General features: G+C 44.2%; 1 protein-coding gene across 5 annotated transcripts in view; it reads left to right on the forward strand.

Annotated features, from left to right (window-relative positions):
• The first annotated feature begins 17,209 nt into the window (after positions 1–17,209).
• Positions 17,210–22,578, forward strand: part of DACH2 (dachshund family transcription factor 2) — a 302,374-nt gene continuing 297,005 nt past the window's right edge. For all 5 annotated transcript variants that reach the window (XM_035113841.2, XM_060270328.1, XM_035113842.2 and 2 more), the window contains exon 1: positions 17,210–17,974. In XM_035113841.2, coding sequence (XP_034969732.1) covers positions 17,427–17,974 — 548 coding nt within the window. In that variant the 5' untranslated portion in view covers positions 17,210–17,426. The remainder of the gene's footprint in view (positions 17,975–22,578) is intronic.

A 22,578-nucleotide genomic window follows, 5' to 3' on the forward strand; every position in this document is an offset into this window, starting at 1 on the left:
CAACAGAGATGGTGCCCATCTGATATGGAAAGGGAGGGAGCTCCTAATGGGAGGTGCAGCAACTCTAAAGCCCTGATTCCTACCTCACATGGAATGGATCTCCTGAATGGTACCTGTGAGATGCCTCTCCTGGAGCGATGAATTTGGGTGTACAGTATAGGCAGGAGACTGCAGTCAAATAAAACTAGCAAGCACTGAACTAGTTAGTGCATAAAGGGGTAAAAGATCACAGAGTTGTATTGCTAGATGGACTCAGCTAGGGTATGCCCCCTCTCCTCTGGAAAGGGAGGAAGTGAAGCCTACTTCCTTTCTCTTTGACTGTCTCTCTCTCTCTATCCTGTAATCCACCAAGCAGGACATGTGTAAACTTTCTCCCAAGTTTACAGCATATGTTTGGAACTATATTCTGCACTTTCTACCCCACAGTATTTTGCTTGTGTTATGAGCTGGCTGCTCTATGGAACAATGCGTGACTGAGACCTTAAATCTGTAAGTAAAGCCTTTTGAACTTACTTAACAGTGTGCAATCTGCTCATTGCAAGAGGGGTAAAAAGAGGTCAACTGCTGTGTGCAGCTGAATGGGATAAGACAGATCTAACAACCTATAGTCCTCATGCTTCACTGTGCTGCATATTTTTGTGCGTTTAATCCTCTGTCTGGAGCTGTCTGTGTGCAAGTCCTTCAATTTGAATCTAGGCACCGAGTTGTTTCCTTTTGCACCCACACACGTGGGTCCACAGGATTCATATATTTAATTCCCCACAGTTTTGGTGCTGTCTAACTCTGTGGCAAATATAGAGAGGAAGATAGGAAGATCTACTTCTGATGCATACTTCAAAAGAAGCAAACATTTTCAAAACCCACCGGTCCATCTTGTTAAGTGTAGAAAGAGTTGGCTAATGTATAATTTATGACAACTGTGGTGTGAAATGTGTAAAGCTACAGATTTTAAGTTGTGGGACTGCATATTCTTACTCTTTTTCTTCTTGCACTGTTGTACCTAGGAATAAAAACGATGAGGCCGCGTGTCAGCAGAAGGCAGCTCGTAAAATGCCAGCCCTTGAAAAGAAAACCTTTTGCTTAGAAAATTCTAACACAAGGAAGGGGGTTGAAGGAGAAAAGCTGAGAATTTGTTAATCTGGAAAAAGTTATGAAACTGCTTAAAAGCTCCTTCAGAAAACGCACCATAAATATCATCATACAATTAAAAAAGGTTTAAGGTGATCCATAAAGTTGAGTGAATTGATGTCTCTCATATGCAGTATTTTAACTTAGGCTTCAAGAGAGAAACCATAAACAAAAAGCTATAAAGGCATCAGAAGAAATGGGTTCTTGCAAGCTCAGATTCTTGGGAAGAAGCTTATGTTAGAGCCAGAACAGTAGATTTTGTACTGACGTGTGGGTATGCGGGTTGAAAATACTTGTCCCTTGTATGCATGGTGCAAGAACACCTTTGCTTTTCCTGTGGAAAATGCAAGTGCCACCAGCACAGAACTTTGGGTACCGCTCAACAAAATGAACAGGAGGGCTCCAAAACAGGTGATGTGATACACACTACCATTTAAGGAAGACCATTAATTCCAGAGTCTTACATTGCCTGTCTATATCACTGCGTGCTCTGGTCCATGGGGTCACGAAGAGTCGGACACGACTAAACGACTAAACAACAACAAATCACTGCACAGGAGTTTGGTCCTTTGCCAGGGACTGCTTCTGCATATTTCTCTGCAAAAAAGCGGTTGTTTAAATGAGCATAGGTCGTTCACAGCAGACTGCAAGCACAGGGATTTTGTATTCAAGTTTGCATAACATGCTTCCATTCCACTGCCTTCTACTTATTCTTTAGAAACCTCAGAGCAGATTGGGTTGCAGTCTAATACCAACTTCACTGGGGATAAGCCCCATTGAAAGCAATGGGAACATCTTGCTGGCACCCAACAGCTGCCCCTCCTCTTGACCATGTAGGACCTCCCTAACTATCTACACCAGCCTTTGCTAACCTGGTGCCGTCCAGATGTTTTGGAAAGCAACTCACACCAGCCCAAGCAAGCACAGTGCTGACTGGGGCTGATGGGAGTTGCATGTCTGGAGGGCACCAGGTTGGAAAAGGCTGTTCTGCATTTTTGTTAGATGCAGCTGTGTGTGGAGAAGAAGGAGACCCACTTTGGATCAGGACTGTGTATTGGGGGAAAGTTTGTTAAGGATGCTGAAAGGCATTAAGGCAACCCTGTAGCGGGAAATTTTTAATGTCTAATGTTTTACCATTTTTTATGTGCTGTAAGCTGCCCAAAGGAGCTGGGGAAACCCAGCTGGATAGGTGGGGTATAAATAATAACGTTGTTGTTGTTGTTGTTGTTGTTTTTGTTTTTGTTATGAGACCCATAGTAAACAACAGTTCCTTCAATTCTTTGGGGGAAATAGTTACTCTTAAAGTGGCATAAGGTTGCATTAAATGTATGGTTGTTGATGTGAGTCTAGACCAATACATGGCTTCCCCCAAATATTCCTGGGAACAATAAATTGTTAATGGTGCTGGGAACTGTAAATTCTAGCTCCAGGATTCTTTGGGGAAATCCATGTGCATTAAATGCGTGCTATGGGTGTGATCACAGACACCAATATGATTTGGTTACAGGTAGGTAGCCGTGTTGGTCTGGATCGAAGTAAAATAAAAAAAATTCCTTCAGTAGCACCTTAAAGACCAACTAAGTTGTTGGTCTTTAAGGTGCTACTGAAGGAATTTTTTTTTATTTTACTTCAATATGATTTGGTCACTGTTGTTCCTGACTTTCAAAAAGAAATGTTTCACATAACAATTGGTGAAATGTGAATGAGTGGCTCAAGAAATGCATCTTTTCTATTGATAGTTCCACCCTGTGCATGCTTACTTAAGAGCACGTCCCACTGAACTTTGTGAAGCTGACTTCCGATTTGAAGTGCATGAGATTTATTTGGTTTTTTTTCTTCCTGTGCAAAGTGTTTGTACTTTGACAGAACTGCCGAGACTTCCCTACTGCAGAAGTTAGATTTTTCAAGGCATGCTTTCAAAAGAAGGGGAGAGGGAGAGAGGGAGGGAGAGAGAAGAAGAAGAATGGGAAAGATTGCTTAAAATGGGCACAATCCTATTAAACAAGTGAAATCTTAATTTGTATTTGTATGAAATCAAATGGAGTGAATTATTTGGAGATGATTATAATTGTCATTGTCATCAACATAATCATCATCATTATTTTTTTTTGTAAGTCTAAGTGGCTGATGCAAGATGAATTATTTTAAAATATATATTCCCCCCCACATGCCATTGTGATTCTCTCTTGTGGCAATGTGCTTGAAGCTGGTACTTGCTTTCTTCAGCCCCTGAACTTTTCACAATGTAGCTGTCATCTTTTAACAAGCATTTAAAAGGAAAGAGTCTAAGAATGGAAACTGTGGTGTTGTTTGTAATTTTTAAAATATTTTTTCCATTTTTTAAAAAATACACTTCATAGCTTCATTTCTGCACAGTTGAGAAACAACAATGTAGAAGTAGGACCTGCAACAAAATGTTTAAGTATCATAAAATCACAGAATTGTAGAGGTGGAAGGTACCACGAGGGTTATCTAGTCCAACCCTCTGCAATGCAGGAATCCTTTTGTCCAATGTGGGGCTCAAACCTACGGGTACAACCTTGAGATTAAGAGTCTCATGCTTTGTTGTCTGGAGTTCCAGGCAGCCATGCCCCTTTTCAGGATACTCCATTTCATTCCTTCTCCCCCTCTGGTTTTCAGTCCCTTGCACCCAACAGGCAGTTAGGATTCTGCAGCCTCTGAGCATGCTCAGTCCCCAATGGTCTGTTTTTGTTTCCCACACACAAGGGCTTCTGAGAAAATCCATCATAGGAATGCTTGCAGTAGCAACATAGATGATACGATTGCTGCTGCTATTAGTAATTGTTAGTCATTCGTTCTTGTGCATTGTGTTTTATTTTTATCAATTTTTGTAATTTTATCTACTTGTATAGCGCCCTGTGGCTTGTGTAAAATGCAGCGTATAAATCAACTCCTACATAAATAAACAAGGAACATTACAAAATATAAATACCATAATGCTTAAGGATGAAAAATGGGTGGAGACGTGGGCAGGCAGGTGGATGGGATTGTTCCAACAAACCTTCAGTTTCTTAAAACAAACTGCTTCAAAGGCAAGGCACGTGAGTCCAATCCACTCTCACAACGCCCCACCATCTGCACCCTTTTAAACAGTCATGGCCAGGGGTGCCAACTTGAATAAAATATTGGGGAGGGGGGAAGTAAGCCCCGCCTTACATAATTGATCACATGATGCAGTGCACACACACAGTTTGAATGGCAATGCCCAGTGCTTCTTTTCGGGGGGGGGCGCAGGGGTACACGTACCCCTAAACATTCTGTGAATCTTTGTACTTTTGTCCATTTACTGTATTTATTTCCCCCGATTTGAACTATAAAATGGTGATATTCTTGAGTCAAAATGAGAGTACTCCTAAACTTTTTTAAAAAAAAAAAAGGAAAAAAAGCACTGGCAATGCCCATCATCTTTTATTGGGGGGGGCAAAGATTCCTAAGCACCTAGGAGTTGGCTTCCATGGTCATGGCTTACCCCAAAGAATCCTGGTAAGTGTAGTTTGTTAAGGATGCTGAGAAGGAAACCCTCAATTCTCCCACCCCCTCCAAATGTTATGGAAGAGGGAGAAGTGTCTCTATCCATTTTCTGCACACCATGCATAATTTTATAAACATCTATTATGTCACTTGCCTTTTCTCTAAGTCGTCTAAACCAGTGGTCCTCAACCTTGGGTCTCCAGATGTTTTGAGACTACAATTCCCATCATCCCTGACCACTGGTCCTGCTAGCTGGGGATCATGGGAGTTGTAGGCCATAAACATCTGGAGGCCCAAGGTTGAGGACCACTGGTCTAAACCACTGAGCCTCTTGGGCTTGCTGATCAGAAGGTTGGCGGTTCGAATCCCCGCGATGGGGTGAGCTCCCGTTGCTCGGTCCCAGCTCCTGCCAACCTAGCAGTTTGAAAGCACACCAGTGCAAGTGGATAAATAGGCACCACTGTGGTGGGAAGGTAAATAGTGTTTCCATGTGCTTTGGTTTCTGTCACGGTGTTCCGTTGTGCCAGAAGCAGTTTAGTCATGCTGGCCCCATGACCCGGAAAGCTGTCTGTGGACAAACACCAGCTCCCTCAGCCTGAAAGCGAGATGAGCACCACAACCCCAGTGGACCATTTTACCTCTAAGCTTTGTTGTTTAGTCGTTTAGTTGTGTCCGACTCTTCGTGACCCCATGGACCATAGCACGCCAGGCACTCCTGTCTTGCACTGCCTCCCGCAGTTTGGTCAAACTCATGTTCGTGGCTTCGAGAACACTGTCCAACCATCTTGTCCTCTGACGTCCCCTTCTCCTAGTGCCCTCAATCTTTCCCAACATCAGGGTCTTTTCCAAGGATTCTTCTCTTCTCATGAGGTGGCCAAAGTATTGGAGCCTCAGCTTCACGATCTGTCCTTCCAGGGAGCACTCAGGGCTGATTTCCTCAAGAATGGATAGGTTTGATCTTCTTGCAGTCCATGGGACTCTCAAGAGTCTCCTCCAGCACCATAATTCAAAAGCATCAATTCTTCGGCGATCAGCCTTCTTTATGGTCCAGCTCTCACTTCCATACATCACTACTGGGAAAACCATAGCTTTAACTATACGGACCTTTGTCGGCAAGGTGATGTCTCTGCTTTTTAAGATGCTGTCTAGGTTTGTCATTGCTTTTCTCCCAAGAAGCAGGCGTCTTTTAATTTCGTGACTGCTGTCACCATCTGCAGTGATCAAGGAGCCCAAGAAAGTAAAATCTCTCACTGCCTCCATTTCTTCCCCTTCTATTTGCCAGGAGGTGATGGGACCAGTGGCCATGATCTTGGTTTTTTTTATGTTGAGCTTCAGACCATATTTTGCGCTCTCCTCTTTCACCCTCTTTAAAAGGTTCTTTAATTCCTCCTCGCTTTCTGCCATCAAGGTTGTGTCATCTGCATATCTGAGGTTGTTGATATTTCTTCCGGCAATCTTAATTCCGGTTTGGGATTCATCTAGTCCAGCCTTTCGCATGATGAATTCTGCATATAAGTTAAATAAGCAGGGAGACAATATACAACCTTGTCGTACTCCTTTCCCAATTTTGAACCAATCAGTTGTTCCATATCCAGTTCTAACTGTAGCTTCTTGTCCCACATAGAGATTTCTCAGGAGACAGATGAGGTGATCAGGCACTCCCATTTCTTTAAGAACTTGCCATAGTTTGCTGTGGTCTAAAAAGTCCCAAATGCTACAAACTTTCTTCATAGGGGACTTGCTCCATCCCCTTGATCATTTCGATTGCTCTTTTCCCCTGAAACTTTTCCAACTATAGAATATCTTTTATGAGTTCAGGCTACTTCAGAGTAAATGAAAACAGAATGTGGCAGAGAAGACTCTTCTTCTATATGTAACAAGAGTGGTTATAGCAGGCACAGAAGCATTCAGTTACCTTCAGGAACTGATTGCAGAACACCGCTGAAAGAATACTTTCCCAGGCTGTCTACAAAGATTACAGCAGAAGGAATCTCTGGCCTCCCACATATTGTTGGACTTCAACTTCCACCCACCGCACTCAGCATAACCAATGGCCAGGGGTGATGGGACTTGTAGTCCAAGGATCAGAGAATGTTGTTTCCCACCCTCTGTGCGTGTTTGCCTTACCACTACAGAGAGGAAAGCAAACAAGCCGTTTTCCTGCCGCTAGGTGGCAGTGCTTTCGGGTCAGGGGCTGCACGAAATCTAATGGCAGATACAGACAACGCAAACTGGGGATTGTGTTATGTTTGGCTATCTTGCAAGGGGAGAGAGAGGAAAAAATAGGATGAAAAGTGTCTTAGAGAATACCTAACAATTTTCTGATCGGAAACATTTTCCTCCAGAAATAGAGATATGCACCATTCTTCTTTCTCTCTTCTTTGGCGATCACTTGTAGCCGAGTAAGATTGTCTTCCATAAACACAGTTTTAACAATGAGTCCGTAAGTGACTGTGGAGGCCAATTCTGGATCCACATGTCCTTCCACAGTGGGGACATTGGTTTCTGGGCGGGAGTTCACAGTGTGGATTTGCCAAGCATGCCTTCCTCTTAGCACGTGGGATCAGGTGTTAAACAGGGTTGTGTTATTGCCCCAACTCTATTCATTATTATGCACCATATATTTAAAACACCCTCTAATACTGTAGTTTGTTAAGAGTGCTGGGAACTGTAGTTCTGTAAGAGATACAATTCACTCACAGGATTCTTTGTGGGTGGGTGGGTGGGAGGGTGTATTAAATGTATGGTGTGTGTTCTGTCTCAGCTTCATGTATCATGGAATGATGAAAACCTGTTGTTCCATACCCCCCCATTTTAAAAAAGGGCACCCATCCATAAATCTGACATTTACAGAAAAGTTATCAGGATATGTTATATATTATGTTTTTTGCTTTGCTTTTTATATGAGATGGTGGTGATGATACACCAAGAACTGCCTTTCCCCACATGAACCAACCAAAAGATTTAAAAAATAGAAAAAGAGCATGCCAGTGCAAAATATATAAAAACATCTGATTGCACCCGAATCAACTAGGATAGAGAAGCACGGCTGCAATCTAAAACCCTTCCTTGTTCAGCCCCCCCCCATCAGTAATTGGCACACAGAATTACTTTGGGGGGCAGAGAACAGAAGCAACGGAAAGCCCTGAAAGCCCTGAATCATGTCCCAACCTCAACATTGCATCCTCTGCTGCATTACTTATTGATGGCATTTTAGCACACTTTTCCTGCAAGGAACGCATGGCAAGGCACATTGCCCTGTTCCTACACCCAGCCCTGTGCAGAGCTTGCCTGAGGCCCAGAGTGGGAGTCTTGTTAGAATAAAGTTGTAAATGCTATCAAAAAAGCAGCCAGTCCCTGGACTGGCTTAGCCCTCTGAGGCCCCGGGCAAGTGTACCTGGCTGCCCCCCTCCATGCTCACAACCACTCTGTTAGACTGCGAGAGTGGCTGGACCTACATCTGGAGTTGTTGCAGCAAGAAATGGGAACCATCTCTTCTGTATGTGGCCTGGAACATCTTCTCAAGGTCTGGACCAGCCACCCCAGCTGGTGACTGGCCCTCCAGGACAGGATGGGCTCTAAAAGCCTTGTTCTTTGGGCTGGACCTTTGCCTGAGCAACAATGGATCTTCTTGGCTATGGTGTGCTCCTCAGCTCTGATGCACCTCTGACAAGCTGCTTAGGTTTCAGCCCTAACACCATAAGTGGTTTCAAACAGTGTGCTTCCACTAGCACAAGGGCTTTGGGTTGTGCCACAGAACTCCCTTTTCCTTATTCTCCGCCCCCCTCCCAACCCTTTGGAGCAGATCTGGGGAAGATGCAGTGGATGGGGAGCATGAGTGAAAGCATTTGCCAATAACGTTTTCATTAATCAAGAACGCAAGTCAGAGGTTCGAAGACGATCAGATACTCTCATCATTCTGTCCATAAATTATGCTGACTGGTGGTCTGGTGCCATTACTCCCATGACCCACCGGGCAGCTTCTGAAAAACCAAAGTCTTTGGGTTCCAGGGGAGTATGGTTGCAAAGCTGAAACTTAAATGAATCATTACAGAAGGACACCACCAGGATTGGAGCCTGTGGCTTCATTTGACTCAACACGGGAAAGCTCGTCTGGCCAGGACAAGAAAAGATTGATAGCTTTTTATTGATTCTGTGGGTGGGTGGGGACTGCATGGCCGTTCGTAGTTGGTGGAGCGATATGTCTGGTCAATTCCAATAACGCCAACGAGTTATGCCATTCCTGAGCAGTTGGAGCACAACTTTTTAGAAGCATAAGTGGCCATTCAAGATTGAGTGATAACAGGTGCAATAACAGATAGGTGGCCATCTGTCACGGATGCTTTCGTTTAGGTCCCTGCATTGCAGGAGGTTGGACTAAATGACCCCCAGGGTCGCTTCTAACTGTACGGTTCTATGATTCTGTGAGTTTATGATTATGTTCACAAGCAGAAATCCTAGCACTAGCAAAAACATTTTGTTGGTGCCACGAGCAACGGTGATGTAGTGGGGCAGGATTATGGAGAAGGATTGTAGCATTGCCACTTCGTCTATGGCAGGAGTGATGCTGTCATCTACCGGAGGTGGGTTTTTTTGCCAATATTTTGATCTTGCAGGATGGCATACGGTAGCTTTGCTCAGCAGGCTAGACTCAAACAGTGACTGGCCCAAAGTCACACAGTGGCATGCCAGGGATGTGAACTTAGGTCTCCACGGCCAAAGTCTGTTAGGCTAAGTAATTACTACTACTACTACTACTACTATGATTTATATCACCCTTTATCAAAAGACCTCAGGGCAGTGCACAACATTAAAAACACTGCTTGCCAAATCGTAATTTTATGACAGTTGTGTGATCCTAATAGACTGGCCACTATGCTAAGTTTATGTATGTGAGGGGGGGGGATTTGCAATAGATTTAAACTGTTTTTGTATATGTAACTGCTTTGTATATGTTTGTGTATGTTATTATATTGTAAATCACCTCAGGATGCCTCATGGAAAGTGATTAAAGGTAAAGGGACCCCTGACCATTAGGTCCAGTCGTGACCGACTCTGGGGTTGCGCGCTCATCTCGCATTATTGGCCGAGGGAGCCGGCGTATAGCTTCCAGGTCATGTGGCCAGCATGACAAAGCCGCTTCTGGCGAACCAGAGCAGCACACGGAAATGTCGTTTACCTTCCTGCTGTAGCGGTTCCTATTTATCTACTTGCATTTTGACGTGCTTTCGAACTGCTAGGTTGAAAGTGATTAGTAATACATTACTACTACTACTACTACTATTGTTGTTATTATTATACATCCTACCTTTCAGATCCCAATTGAACACTCTAGCTACTACAGGGTCAACACAACAACTGCATTTTTGGATTCCCCTTGGGTGTGTGACTAGGGACTCTGTTTGGGGGCATGGCTAGGTGTGTATAAGGGGAAGCTGTCATACTGAGCTCCTGCACGTCAGACTTTTGAACTGGTGAATAAGCATTCAAATCCAGCTCACCCCAGTCATAGTTCAACACACTAACCACCCTACCACACTATCTCTTGTGACAGTGGATGTCAGCATGTAGCTTTTAGCTCTGAGAAGCGCACCCCAGGAACTCTTGCAACACTGCAGTGAATGTTGGTGCTCAGAATGTCATGTGTTGGTTGCCTCTCTATAGACTTGCATGGAATGCAAATCCACCCCCACCCCACCCTCCACCTTAGCATTCTCCCCACCCCTCCCTTAACTTCAACAGAGCTGTCAATCACAAAAAGAGCATACCTAATACTTAATAGGGAATGTCACATCTTAGAGACATTAGAAACAGATGTCCCTGCATCACTTCACTGCTGATGTATGTAATAGAAATGACACTCTAATTAATTTAATGCAGTATAAAAGGACTGATTATTTATCATGGCTGACAATAAAATTAAGAAAACATTCAATTACAATCAGGAGTAATTCATTATTTATTGATTTTGCATTATGCACATATTAATACAATGCGTTTAATTACACAGGAGAGGGTATCATTTCTCTATTGGCAATCAACCCTTTGGGTCAATTTCATCCCCCCCCCCAATTTCATTTCAATAGGGAGTTTTAGGATATACTTCTAGCTATACCAATCTGTGAAATACCAACCTGGTGCCCTCCATATGTTTTGGACTACAACACCCATCATTCCCAGTCAGCAGATATGTGGGTGAGGGCAACCATAAGTATCCCTAGGTGTGGACAGTTAAGTATGTATGTTTGTGTGTGCACATCTCAATATAGTAGCCTCAGATCTGCATCTTAGCATTGCTAGAGACTGCTGCACGTTCTGAATCTATCACTGTAAGGTGCTCATCAGACATAGGGATGGGTTCATCTGCCAGTTTTATTTTTGCTTAGCTTCTCATCTTTCCACTCTTTGGTTCAGTTTCCCACATTTCTCAGTGAGTTTGTATTTTAAGGGAAAAGGTCTCACAAAAATTCTTCAGTATTTTAATGTGCATTGTGTGTGTGTTTGCAAACAAATTTGCTGAACATGTATTTTTTTTTGTATTGCTGGCTGTGTATGCACTAACAGCTTAAAATGCAACCCCTGGGCTGCACTTCAAATTGCATTTGCACATTGCTGTACACACCAGAGAGGGGGCAGAGATGCCTTCATCCAATGAACACTACCTGCATCCACACACCTTCAGCTCCCAGAACTCCTTTTAATGAAGCTGTCATCTGCACATGTGAAATGGCTGTCTCAGAGGTACACACATCAGCCTAACTGGGAAGTGAATGTGGCCTGCTTTTAAACTGGATGGAAGCCAATTTGAGGGGAAATTAGGCAAAGCAACTGTATTGCGCAAGAAACTACAGGATATTCATGGATTTTGACTAACGTCACGTGTACACAATGATGTGTGCTTTTTAATGCACACTTTCTCATAATGCATGCATTTTTGTACGTTGGGGTGGGGTTGGAGGACTGTGTTGCAAAATTTGGAGAAGTGTGGGTTTTGAAAGACAGCTGTGTTTTGTTACAGGTAGGTAGCCGTGTTGGTCTGACGTAGTCAAAACAAACAAACAACAAAATTCCTTCCAGTAGCACCTTAGAGACCAACTAAGTTTGTCATAGGTATGAGCTTTTGTGTGCATGCACACTTCTTCAGATACACTGAAACAGAAGTCACAGTGGTAAACAGTCGTTAACAGTCGTCAACAGGTTTACCACTCCTATCAGCCAATCACCCATTCCCCCCACCCTTCTGAGTAATACCCCTCCCCACCCTCTGACTATACATAAGGGTCTGGTGACTTCTGTTTCAGTGTATCTGAAGAAGTGTGCATGCACATGAAAGCTCATACCAATGACAAACTTAGTTGGTCTCTAAGGTGCTACTGGAAGGAATTTTTTTTTATTTTTTGTTTCAGCTGTGTTTTGGTTCATCTATTGTTTCAGTATGAACAAAGTAGGAAGGAACTGAACCAAATTTCTCCCCTGCCCTTAGTCTGCTGGGATACATGCTGGAGACATGGTCATGGGTAGAGGTCAGACACCAGATCAGGTGAACAGAGTAAGGACCATGTTCTGGCTAGTTTTGTTCGAAGCTGCCTAGGAGGGGTTTGTTCTTACAAGCAGCATATAAATTCTTTAAATTAGTAACTGAAGATGCCTACTGCACATACATGCATGCTTTCAATATTTGCCAACCTGATGCCCTCCAGATGTTGTTGGACTACAACTCCCACCAGTCTCAACCAGTGTGTGCTGGGTGGGTCTGATGTGAGTTATGGTCCAACAACACCTGGAGGGTATCAGGTCAGCGAAGGCTGTTTGGAATACTAAAAAAGAACATTTCTCCAAAATGGGTTGAGGAGAGTGCTTTTACTAGGGACTACTTGGGACATTTCATGGTAAAAAGGCAGCAGTTGGAAGGTATGGGTATTGAGGTCTGAAGGGACCCAGAAGTTTGCAGTCTCACAAATCCCTCCCCAACCCAACTATTCTGTCTGCTATAAAACATAAAATCCCAATTAGTTGCTCTTTTTGTAGCATGGATGCTGTCAATCCATTTTTTATTTGTACTGAAAAGTGCTCTGATATCCCCCCCCCCCCGGTTGCCAATATCAAGTGGATAGGTTAAAAGTTAGTTTTCGAAAGCTCAAATGGGAAGATTTATTAGATTACGAACTATCACTTGTGATGTGGGGCTGCTGGGCCTCCATTTTGGAGGGAGCCTAAATAAGCTGCCAGACCCAGGAGGCTGCATAAAAGGGTGCCTTCAGTTCACAGCAGGAGTGGCCAGACTTCAGAACTGCTGTATCTCTCTCTCTCTCTGTGTGTGTGTATGAACCTCCAGATTCACCATGCAAAAACTCCCAGATTAAATCATTGGCATTTGCAGATAGAAAGACCCTCCTGAAACCCTAAGAGTCAGTGTGGACTAGGGGTGTGGTGGAAGACCTCTGGCTTGCATGCCTAATTAAGCCTGATAAGCCACTATGAGAAAAGGATGCTGCACTAGATGGGCCATTGGCCCAAACTTGTGGCCCCCCAGATGTTGTTAGATTCAGCCTCTCTTTAGGCCAAACCAGCATGACCATTGGTCAGGGATGATGGGAGTTGTAGTCCAACAACATCAGGAGAATCACAGGTTCCCCATCCCCTGAATTATAGATTATGATAGGTAGGGCTGGGTACAGGTTTGAGGGGGCCCTGAGCAATGCGCCCCCTTCTCCATCAATGAGCCCTTGCAGACTTACCTGGTGGAAATGGAACAGCAGTGTTTTTAACCAACATTTTCACTTTTTTCAAGAGACCAAAGTGATGCATAATCTGGGGAATTAAGATGGACCCTGGGGCCCAATCCTTTTTATTGTGCATTCAAGATGATGTGTGCCCATGATCACAATTGCAACTGGAGCGGTTTTACATGATCCTGCTTTCAACACTGTTCATGCTTTCAGGGCGGGAACATTTCAGGGTTCAGGGCAAACCTATAGCTTTATTTCAAACTGTGCATTCCTGCTGAAATCCTGTAACTTTTCATACAGCAGATGTTGCAGGTGTGTGTACGTCCTACTTTTGTTGGTGCAAGTGTGCCCTCCAGGTGACAATAATGCAGTAACATTGGGGAAGCATCGCAGGGCAACTAACAAAGCAGAATGAGGTGTGGATGGTCCAGTATAAACCCACCAGAAATGCACTCTTATTGTGTCCTTGTAATGATCTGTTTTTTAAAAAATATTTTTTTATTGAAGAAAAAGAATTTCGAACAATACAAATTACCAATAACATAGCCCATTACAATTTTCCCCCTTTCCCCCTCCCACCCCTCCCTCTCTCACCCTCTAAGGACTTCCATCAGCTCCCCTCTGATTTGTTTGTTCATATTGTTTTCTGCATGTTATAAAATTGTACATATCAATCATATGTTCTACTAATAAATTGTGGATGTTTGTTCAAAACCTGCCAAGGAGTCCAAATCCTTTTGTTGTCTTTTAAAATAATTTGTAAAAAGTTCCCATTCTTCTTTGAAGTCACAGTTGTCCTTCTCACATAGTTTGTATGCCATCTTTGCCAACTCCGCATATCTCATCAGTTTTTCTTGCCATTGTTCCTTCGTTGGCTCATTCTTCCATCTTTGTGCTAACAAGACTCTTGCCGCTGTTGTAGTATACATAAATACGTTTTTTTATTTTCCTTGGCAGGTCTTGTCGCAAACCATGATCTCTGATCATTTGGATCATCCTTTTGTGTGAACACAGTCAATACACAAAAGATTCAGAGTATTTTTAAAGCGCCCAATATATTAAAACTGGGTCATATGTTGGAGCATCTTTGTTTTACCCTGAAAAAATTATGGGAAATAATCCTGTGGACTAATGTAGTCAGCTCTTCCATGCTCAGGTGAGCTGGGCCATTGCCTGGTATTAATTCACAAACCTTGAGCCTTTCCTTAGAGTAAGTGCAGTTCTTTTCTCCATGGATAGTCGCTTCTCAAGGGTACCGTTTTTTACTACAGCCTTTATGATTTTATATTGCTGCATGCCACTCTAACATGCAGGGTGGGAGGGAGTTGGGGGTGTGTGTGATGCGCAAGACTTCATCTGGCCTTGCAAAAACTCAGCCTTATTTAGAAATATATTTAGCCTATGGAAGGCATTACAGTCCAAAGCTTGGGGGGGGGGCTAAAATCCCAGAGAGTGGAATTTGATAGTCTCATTAATCTGCAAGCAAAAATTCCTTGAAAGGGAGGAAAGGAAGGAAAACAACAACAATGCAAAACCTATAAATCAGATTTATATTTCCTGCTCAAAGACCTTTGCATGTTTTTGTTTTTGTTGTTTGCAGCTGAAGATACAAACCTTAAAAGCGGATGGAACATGAGAGACAAAATCCTTTGGCTGGCCAGGAATTCTTTGGAATGTTTGAACTCACTATTTCTCAGCTTTTGTTCTCTCTCTCTGGAAATGGGGGTGTCACAATGACCTCCCTTGGTGGGTTATTGTGAAGATGAATGATAGAATGGCTGCAATGTAGCTTTGGAATCCTAAACCCAGGGGTACGTTGCACTGAAGGTGGGAGGTCTAGTAGGTGCAAGGGCAGAGTAATCTTAAAAGGGGCTAGGGAGGAACAGTGTAGGAGTGGCAGCACCTGTCAGTTTCAGTTCTATCCTTTTCTCAGTTTAAATTCTGTTCTTCACATTTCTGCAGCTATTATTATTATTATTATTACCCTTATGAAAACTCATTAGCATTTTTAGTGCTGATTCCTCCCTAGAAACACATTTTTGTATGCTGTTCTCCCTAATGTACACTTTTTTGCAAGCAATTTCCCAAAACATAATGCATTTGGGGTGTTATTTCCCCCTATACAGTATCTTCATTTTTGTGCACAGCTTCCCCAAATATGTACATTTTGGGTAAACGTTGGATGATTGGAAATCTACATTGCAACATTTAGATCAGTTTGGATTTTGGTCCACATACTGTTTTGGAAACTGAATTTGAAAGGTTTGCTTGTAAACGAGTACTGTATCAAATTTCTGCCCCATTCCTTCCTCCACAGAGTGGTAAGTTCACCAGTGCACCCGTACTCCTGCTGTCTCCTGAACTACAACTCCCATCTGCTTCACGAGGTTAACACAGCAAATGCTATTTGCAGGGTTAATGGGAGTTGTACTTCAGCAACATCTGGAGGGCCAAATATTCCCTTCATCTGAGTTTAAAGAAGAGTTCTAGGGAACTAAAAAAAAATATGCTAATGATTTGGTAATATCTTGGTTGGTCTTAATAAATATATGTAGTATGATAGTGTGGATTTGGGGTTAGCATAATGAAAGGAAAAGTCCAACCTATTTACTTACAGCACAATCTTGCTCATGTTTACTCAAATGCAAGTCCTGGTTCCAGGGTATGGTTTGAGGCTACTACAGTACTTTAATAAAGCCAAGTAAGTCTTGGGTTTGGTCAAGATGGCAGATTACTAGTGAACCACATCTTCTGGATAGGGCATGGTGCTTATAACGCCAAGGCTGCAGGTTTGATCCCCATATTCATGCATTGCGGGGGGGGGGGAGGGGGGGTTGGACTAGATTATTCTCAGGGTCCCTTCTAACTTTATGATTCTATGTATGTATGTATCATAGCTGCCAAGTTCTCCCTTTTTTAAAGGGAAATTTCCTTATGCTGAATAGGCTTCCTCGCGAGAAAAGGGAAAACTTGGCAGCTATGGTATGTAGGCTTGAGTGCTGGGTAATAAATCCCAGGATGGTGGGTAATACATAATAAATAAATGTAATAATAAATGCAGTAAATGTATAAGCGTACACATTGTGTTCGAGGGTGCTTTGTCCCCGGTAAACGTGGCACAGGGTTTCAGATTCGTAGCAGTTGTGCACTGACTTGAGTGTCTGAGTACTCAGAAAGTAACTTCTAGTTTAAGCGTGCACGAGACGGCAGCTCTCCTTGTCTCGCATCCCTCAGTCGGATGCCTTAAGTCCCGCTGACCGAGATCCTCGGCGGAGGGTCACCCTCGCAGAATCCGGCTGCACCTCTTGCGCACTTTCCCCTTGGCTCAGAAATTCAGTTGGAAATTCAAGCGCGCTCCCGCCCCGCGGCTTTTATTTCCCAGTCACCTGTGCCTCTGGTTGGGGGAGCGCGCAAACTTCCCCGCCACCCCTCAAGTTTTAACTTTCTTTCCTGCCTCTCGCCCCCCCCCCCCCGCCCCATCTCCCGCCGCGGTTTTCTCTTTCTCTAAGTCTTAAAAGGCGTCCCACCCGCCGCTCACTCCCGCAGCTAGAACGCCCAGCCCTTTTCCAAAAGCGCAACCTCGGGTCGCAAACTCTCTTCTACTTTCCCTTTCCCTCCTCCTCCCCCAGCTGGGTGGGAACGGTACCCTCCTCCCGATGCGTCCCGGCGCTCCATTCACAGGTACCCAACGCTCGGGGGCAAGGGAGAGAGGGCCCCGCCCCGCCCCGCCTCGCCTCCCTCTCCATCCTTAGCCAGTGGCTGGCGGCCAGGCTGAGACCCCGACGCGTCGCATTGGCCGCCGGCCGCTGCCGCTCCGCGCTCCTCCTCCGCCCCTTCGCTGGGAAGTGGGAGGCGACTCCGCGAGCGGCTGGGTCGTGGGAGTGCGTGCGGGGTGTTTTTTCCCTCCCCTCTCCCCCACTTCTTCCCCTTTCTCTCCTCTTTCGCTCAGCGTCTCCGTCTCCTCCGTTTCCTCGAGTGTTGCAAACAGTTTCGGGTGGAAAAGTGGAGCCGGCAAGGTTGGATGCTGTAGCTGCCGCCGCCGCCGAAGATCCAGGCGCCCGGGGCGGAGTAGAAAGCATGGCCGTGTCTTCTCCCCCGATTATCCCGGCAACTTCGAGCGGCGGCGGGGGCAGCGGCGGCACCGGCAGCGCCAGCACCGCCGCGAGCGCTGGAAGCTTGTTCCGGGCGGACGCGCTCTATCCCTCCAGCCCGTCGGAGTCCCCGCGCCTGACGAGCAGCCTCATCCACAGCTTCATCGCGAGCACCGCCAACGCTGCCACTGGCGTGCCGGGCAGCGGAGCTGGAGCTGGAGCAGGAGGCGGCGGCGGCGGGAACGAGTGCAAGATGGTTGACCTGCACGGGGTGAAGGTGGCTTCATTCCTGGTGGACGGGCAGGAGCTGATTTGCCTGCCGCAGGTCTTCGACCTCTTCCTCAAGCACCTGGTCGGAGGGCTGCACACCGTCTACACCAAGCTCAAGAGACTGGACATCGCGCCCGTGGTGTGCACCGTGGAGCAAGTGCGTATCCTGCGCGGGCTGGGCGCCATCCAGCCCGGCGTCAACCGCTGCAAACTCATCACGCGGAAGGACTTCGAAACTTTGTACAACGACTGCACCAATGCCAGGTGAGAGAGTGAGAGAGAAAGAGCGCGTGCGTGGGTTTGTGCCTGTGATGGGTGGGTGTATTTTTTAGGGGGCATGGGATATGGCGGTTCAGGCCTCTCCCTCCACCGGGGTCCCGACCGTAGCGAGGAGCAGAGAGGTCCCAGTCCGTCCGGCCAAGTCTCCCTTCCCTGCAAAAACCGGGTCCGTTTGTGGAAAGCGTCGCTGAGCAGGATGTCGAAAGTATCCTAAGTGCTTAGCTCGTTGTCTTCCTGAAGCTGAATGAATGTTGCGTTCTTCTTCTTCTTCATCACCCGCTTTTTTATTTGGGAACAAATCCCGTTAGGTTTCTGTGATGCTTGTTTTAAAAAGTAGGGTACGCTGCTTTTTTTCTTTGCTTCAGATCACAGTTCTGTATAAATCCGACATCCATCTAATTGCAAAGTCTTAGGGCAGGTCAACAGAATTGTGTTTTGAAGATCCCACGTGTGCACAAAAAGTTTTAAGCCTTGTCCAATTTGCTTGAAACCCAGGAAAATGAGCTGAGGGAGTAAGGAACTACCTTTGTGAGAGATGCAAACAGGTCTTGTGAAGTGCAACTTGCTTGGGTTTTGATTAAGAAAGAAAAAAGTTTCTTTGAAAGGGAACTTTTAAAACTCTTTGGAAGTGACTTGCCTGAGCAGTTGCAATTAAAACCAGTGTGTGTGTGTGTGTTTGGAACCTTAAGCAAACTTAACTTCTGAAAGTTTAGCTGCATTGTAAGTAATGGGAGTTGTTAGGTAAGTATGTGCTCATCATCATTGATGATTTGGGGCAGATTTGAGCAGACCTACTTGGACATTAAGCTCACAGAAATCCTAAATGGGGCTTGTTTGCATGGAAGCTGTAGGCGAACCTACTTAGGAGTAAATTAGGCTGCAGCTGTAGGCAAACTAAGTTAGGAGTAGTGCTTGTCAAAATCGGTGAGATTTGACCCAGTACATCTAATGCTTACCGGTAGTAGATGTTCAGACAAAGCGTTTATCACAGGTGCCCTGTGCTGGGTGCTGTTATCTTACCTGCAACTGAGTGGCAAACTCTGGGATGTATGGCCAATTCACACATTATGTTGGACACTGGTTCTGCGGGTAATATCCTAGTACCTGTATATAAATGATGGGTTTGATATTTGCCCGGTGATCAATATTACGCATTTTGGTAGGAAAATTCTCAAAGGGTAGAAAATTTTTCCAAGGGGAAAGAAAGACTTAGCATCAGCAATATAGTTCTTTGGACATCACTGGGTGCACTTAGAGGAATATCTTGTTGATTTCAGCAACCTTTACTTCCAACGGAAGGCGTTTAAAGAGTGGTTGCTTAAAACTTAGCTTCCTTGAAAGTAAGCTACGTACTTTGATTGGGACAAACAGATTTTGCTTCCCCAAGCAAATAGGGTTAGGAGTGGGGTGTTTAGTATGCACTTACCAGGAAGAAAGTTAAAACAAAAAGAATGCAACTTGTATAACTGTAAAAAGTGGTAAAGTGTTAGGGCCAGCCTCTTCCTTTTGATAATGAAACCCTATTTGTGCCTACCCAGAAGTAACTCCCATTCAGCTCAATGGGACTTGCATTCAGATAGAGTGCACATAAGATCACAGCCTAACAGTGCAATCAGCGGTGAATTCCACTGAGTTCAGTGGGCCTTGTCCCTAGGTAAGTGGTTATCTGATTGCAACCCTTACGATGCAATAATTAGCATGTTATATTAGGAACATGTGTGTTTAGGGTTGCAGCTTAAACGAATGAGCAGGTGAGCATACCTGCACCTGAGTTTTAGGAAAAGGAGCTGCAGGAGCCTTGAGATGCTGCCTGGCTTCCCTTTGCTTTTCCTGACAAGTTTTTGTCTGTGGGGAGAGTCCCCCTCCCCCTCCCTGTCTCCTTCTTTATCCTGTTCTTCATTTCAGGATAAATTCAACATGGATTGTTCTTTTTCCCTCTGCCACATTTTTCTTAGTTTTGTATAGTGTGTTGTCTGAATGCTTGCCCTGCCAGGTAGCATTATTGGGGTATAAGTGACTAAAAGCCCCGGGGGGCACTTTGGAGTCTGCTGTCATGTACCCTTGGTGCAGTAGGTGAAATGGTGCGGCAGGCCAGGGAGTCTCTCTTTGTATTCATCCCCCCCCACCCAGAAAATTGCACCAATTGCTCTGTGTTGTAAGATTCCAAACATGGCACAAAGTTGGTCAGTCCAGAAACTGTGGCTGCTTCTTACCTCTCAGTGAAAGTCTTATTGGACCAGCTCAGCCTGGTGTAGACCCCCATATGGTCTCTTCATTGACCCTAAATCTCATTGACCCTAAATTTTCTGTCCTCATTAGGATGCTCTTTGCCCAAAGGAGATTGTGGCTGAATTAGATTATGCAAAGAAGTGTGTCCCAACTTTTCCTAATAGTGATATAATATACGGGCTTGAGATATTAATGTTGGGGGTTATCTGGTATCTTTGTCCAGAGAATAATAAGGTTCACAGTTGTGATGAATGTTAAAAGGAGAGAAGTGTGTTTTTCAAATGTGTAGTAATAAATTTCTTTCTTTTTCTTTTTCTTTTGCAATTGTTTGGCAATCATTTTTTGCAATAGTTTTAACGTGCATGAAAGGATATACTTCTTTGCATCAAAACAGGACACGCATACTTCATCTTCCTCTGAAGACGAAGAAAGTTCCCTGTTAGATATTATTTTCTGTGAAACTTTACCTGTTAGGGTTTTGCTAGAGGTTGCGAACATAACTTGTGATGCTGAAGCAGTTAATTAGCGCTGCAAATGAAGTGGGGGGGAAATTTACAAGAGAGCATTGTGAGATAGGAACCTAAGAACTGAAAGAGAGTTTATGGACTAACTGTTGCTCAGCATAATTCCGGAACAATATCTTGCTATTTAGCCCAATGAGTTAGGAGGTCTGTTCTGTCATCTCCTTTGGAACTGTTTAAAAGCAGCTCGGCTCCAGGAAACTGTGAAGAAGCTTCTTCAAATTTTAGGGTGCTTAATTCCATTATTAATTGATAAAGAAATGCATGCAATGTAAGCAAGAATCTTCAGGAATCTATAATGAAATTAAATAAATAAAAGCTTGCATTGGATCCTAAAACCTAAATCTATTAAATCACTTTTATTAGATTCCTCCCCACTCCGATCTTCTTCTGTGGAGAAGGACCTGCGTTTAGAACCTATTATACATTTGCACATGAGCAAATAAAGCATGTGTTAGTTAAAAAAACCACATGGCAGTTTGATTAGGTCTATTGTGACTCATTGTGAGGTAAATGTTTTGCAACTTTTTTGTCCGCAATAGGAGCCTGGTGGTTGGTTACATGTTACCCCTTAGAACTTTTTATAGGAAAGTGTTGATCTTACATACAAAAGTGGGACTTGGATAACACGCTTTCTGCAATTGCTGGGGAAGTGTCCTACTCCCTTAGAAACTGATAATTTCTGCAAGACTAGGCTCTTGATCATCACATGTTAATTGTCGGTTTGGCAACAGGTAAAATTCTAGAGCTGCTCAGAGCACTTAACTCTTGCTTACATCCATATCTATTCAGTAATTTAGGTGCATGTGTGACGGAACAAATTTTACTTCGGGGTTGATTGTTTATAAGCAAAGTCTGAGGTTCAAACAAATGGAGACCACAGTGCATATACAATGTCTAGCTTTTATTTAGCAGGTGAAATCTAAAGAATTACTGCTTTGCACACTAAGTAAGTCAAAATCATGATCTAATCTACTCACCCAAAGGTGATGCTCCCATGCCAAACACAAACTGCTTGGTGACTCTCAAAACCAATTTGTGATATGGCGGGCGGGGGTCTGTTTCAAGAATAAAGAGTTTAAAATTTCACAGGTTGGCTCAAATTCCTGGGTAGTTCTTTAGATTGAGGAATGCAGACTTCAGGCTTGCAGGACCTTCTTGGTATTTTACTAGAATTCTGAGATCTCCCAACTGTAGTCAAGTGACAAGCACTTTGAAATAAAACAATTCTGAGCCCAGAATTTTCTTTTAAGTACAGAATTCAATTGAGCATTTGGTTCACTCTGAGTTACTCCTACCTTCCTTCATTTCACAGTACTTTTTTTTTGGAGGGGGGAGAAGTGGGAAAAGTTTTTGTTGTTGTTGCTGCCCCTGCTAAACAATTAAGGGACAGGAATCTTTGCTGGTCCAATATAAATCAGAATCTCTACCAGTAGATTTACTGTCCTGCCTGCTTAAGATCCGGTTCTTGGTTCTTAACTAGCACCATGCTAGTTGACCACTGCCCTTAGTTAACAGGGCAGCACATTTTGCTGACAACATAACTGCAAAAAATCCAATGGGAATTGCAAAGTTCTTAACAAATGTATTTTGACATTCTTGGGTCCAGTCGGCACTGAGTGGGAGATGGGCTCTTTGAGCCATTGATAAAACCTGCTGGAGGGGAGTTATGAAATCGGGTGTAATAATGGATAAATCTGATGGGGCACCCTGAAAGCAAGAGGCTTGGAAGCATGGAGAAACATAAAATGTGAATATGGGAGAGCTATTTGTGCAGCAAAGATACAATACAGAGATAGGGAAAAACAGCTGCTGCCTCCCAAAGCGAAACAGGAAAAA

The sequence above is a fragment of the Zootoca vivipara genome, chromosome Z, assembly GCF_963506605.1.
Source record: "Zootoca vivipara chromosome Z, rZooViv1.1, whole genome shotgun sequence".
Classification (NCBI taxonomy): domain Eukaryota; kingdom Metazoa; phylum Chordata; class Lepidosauria; order Squamata; family Lacertidae; genus Zootoca; species Zootoca vivipara.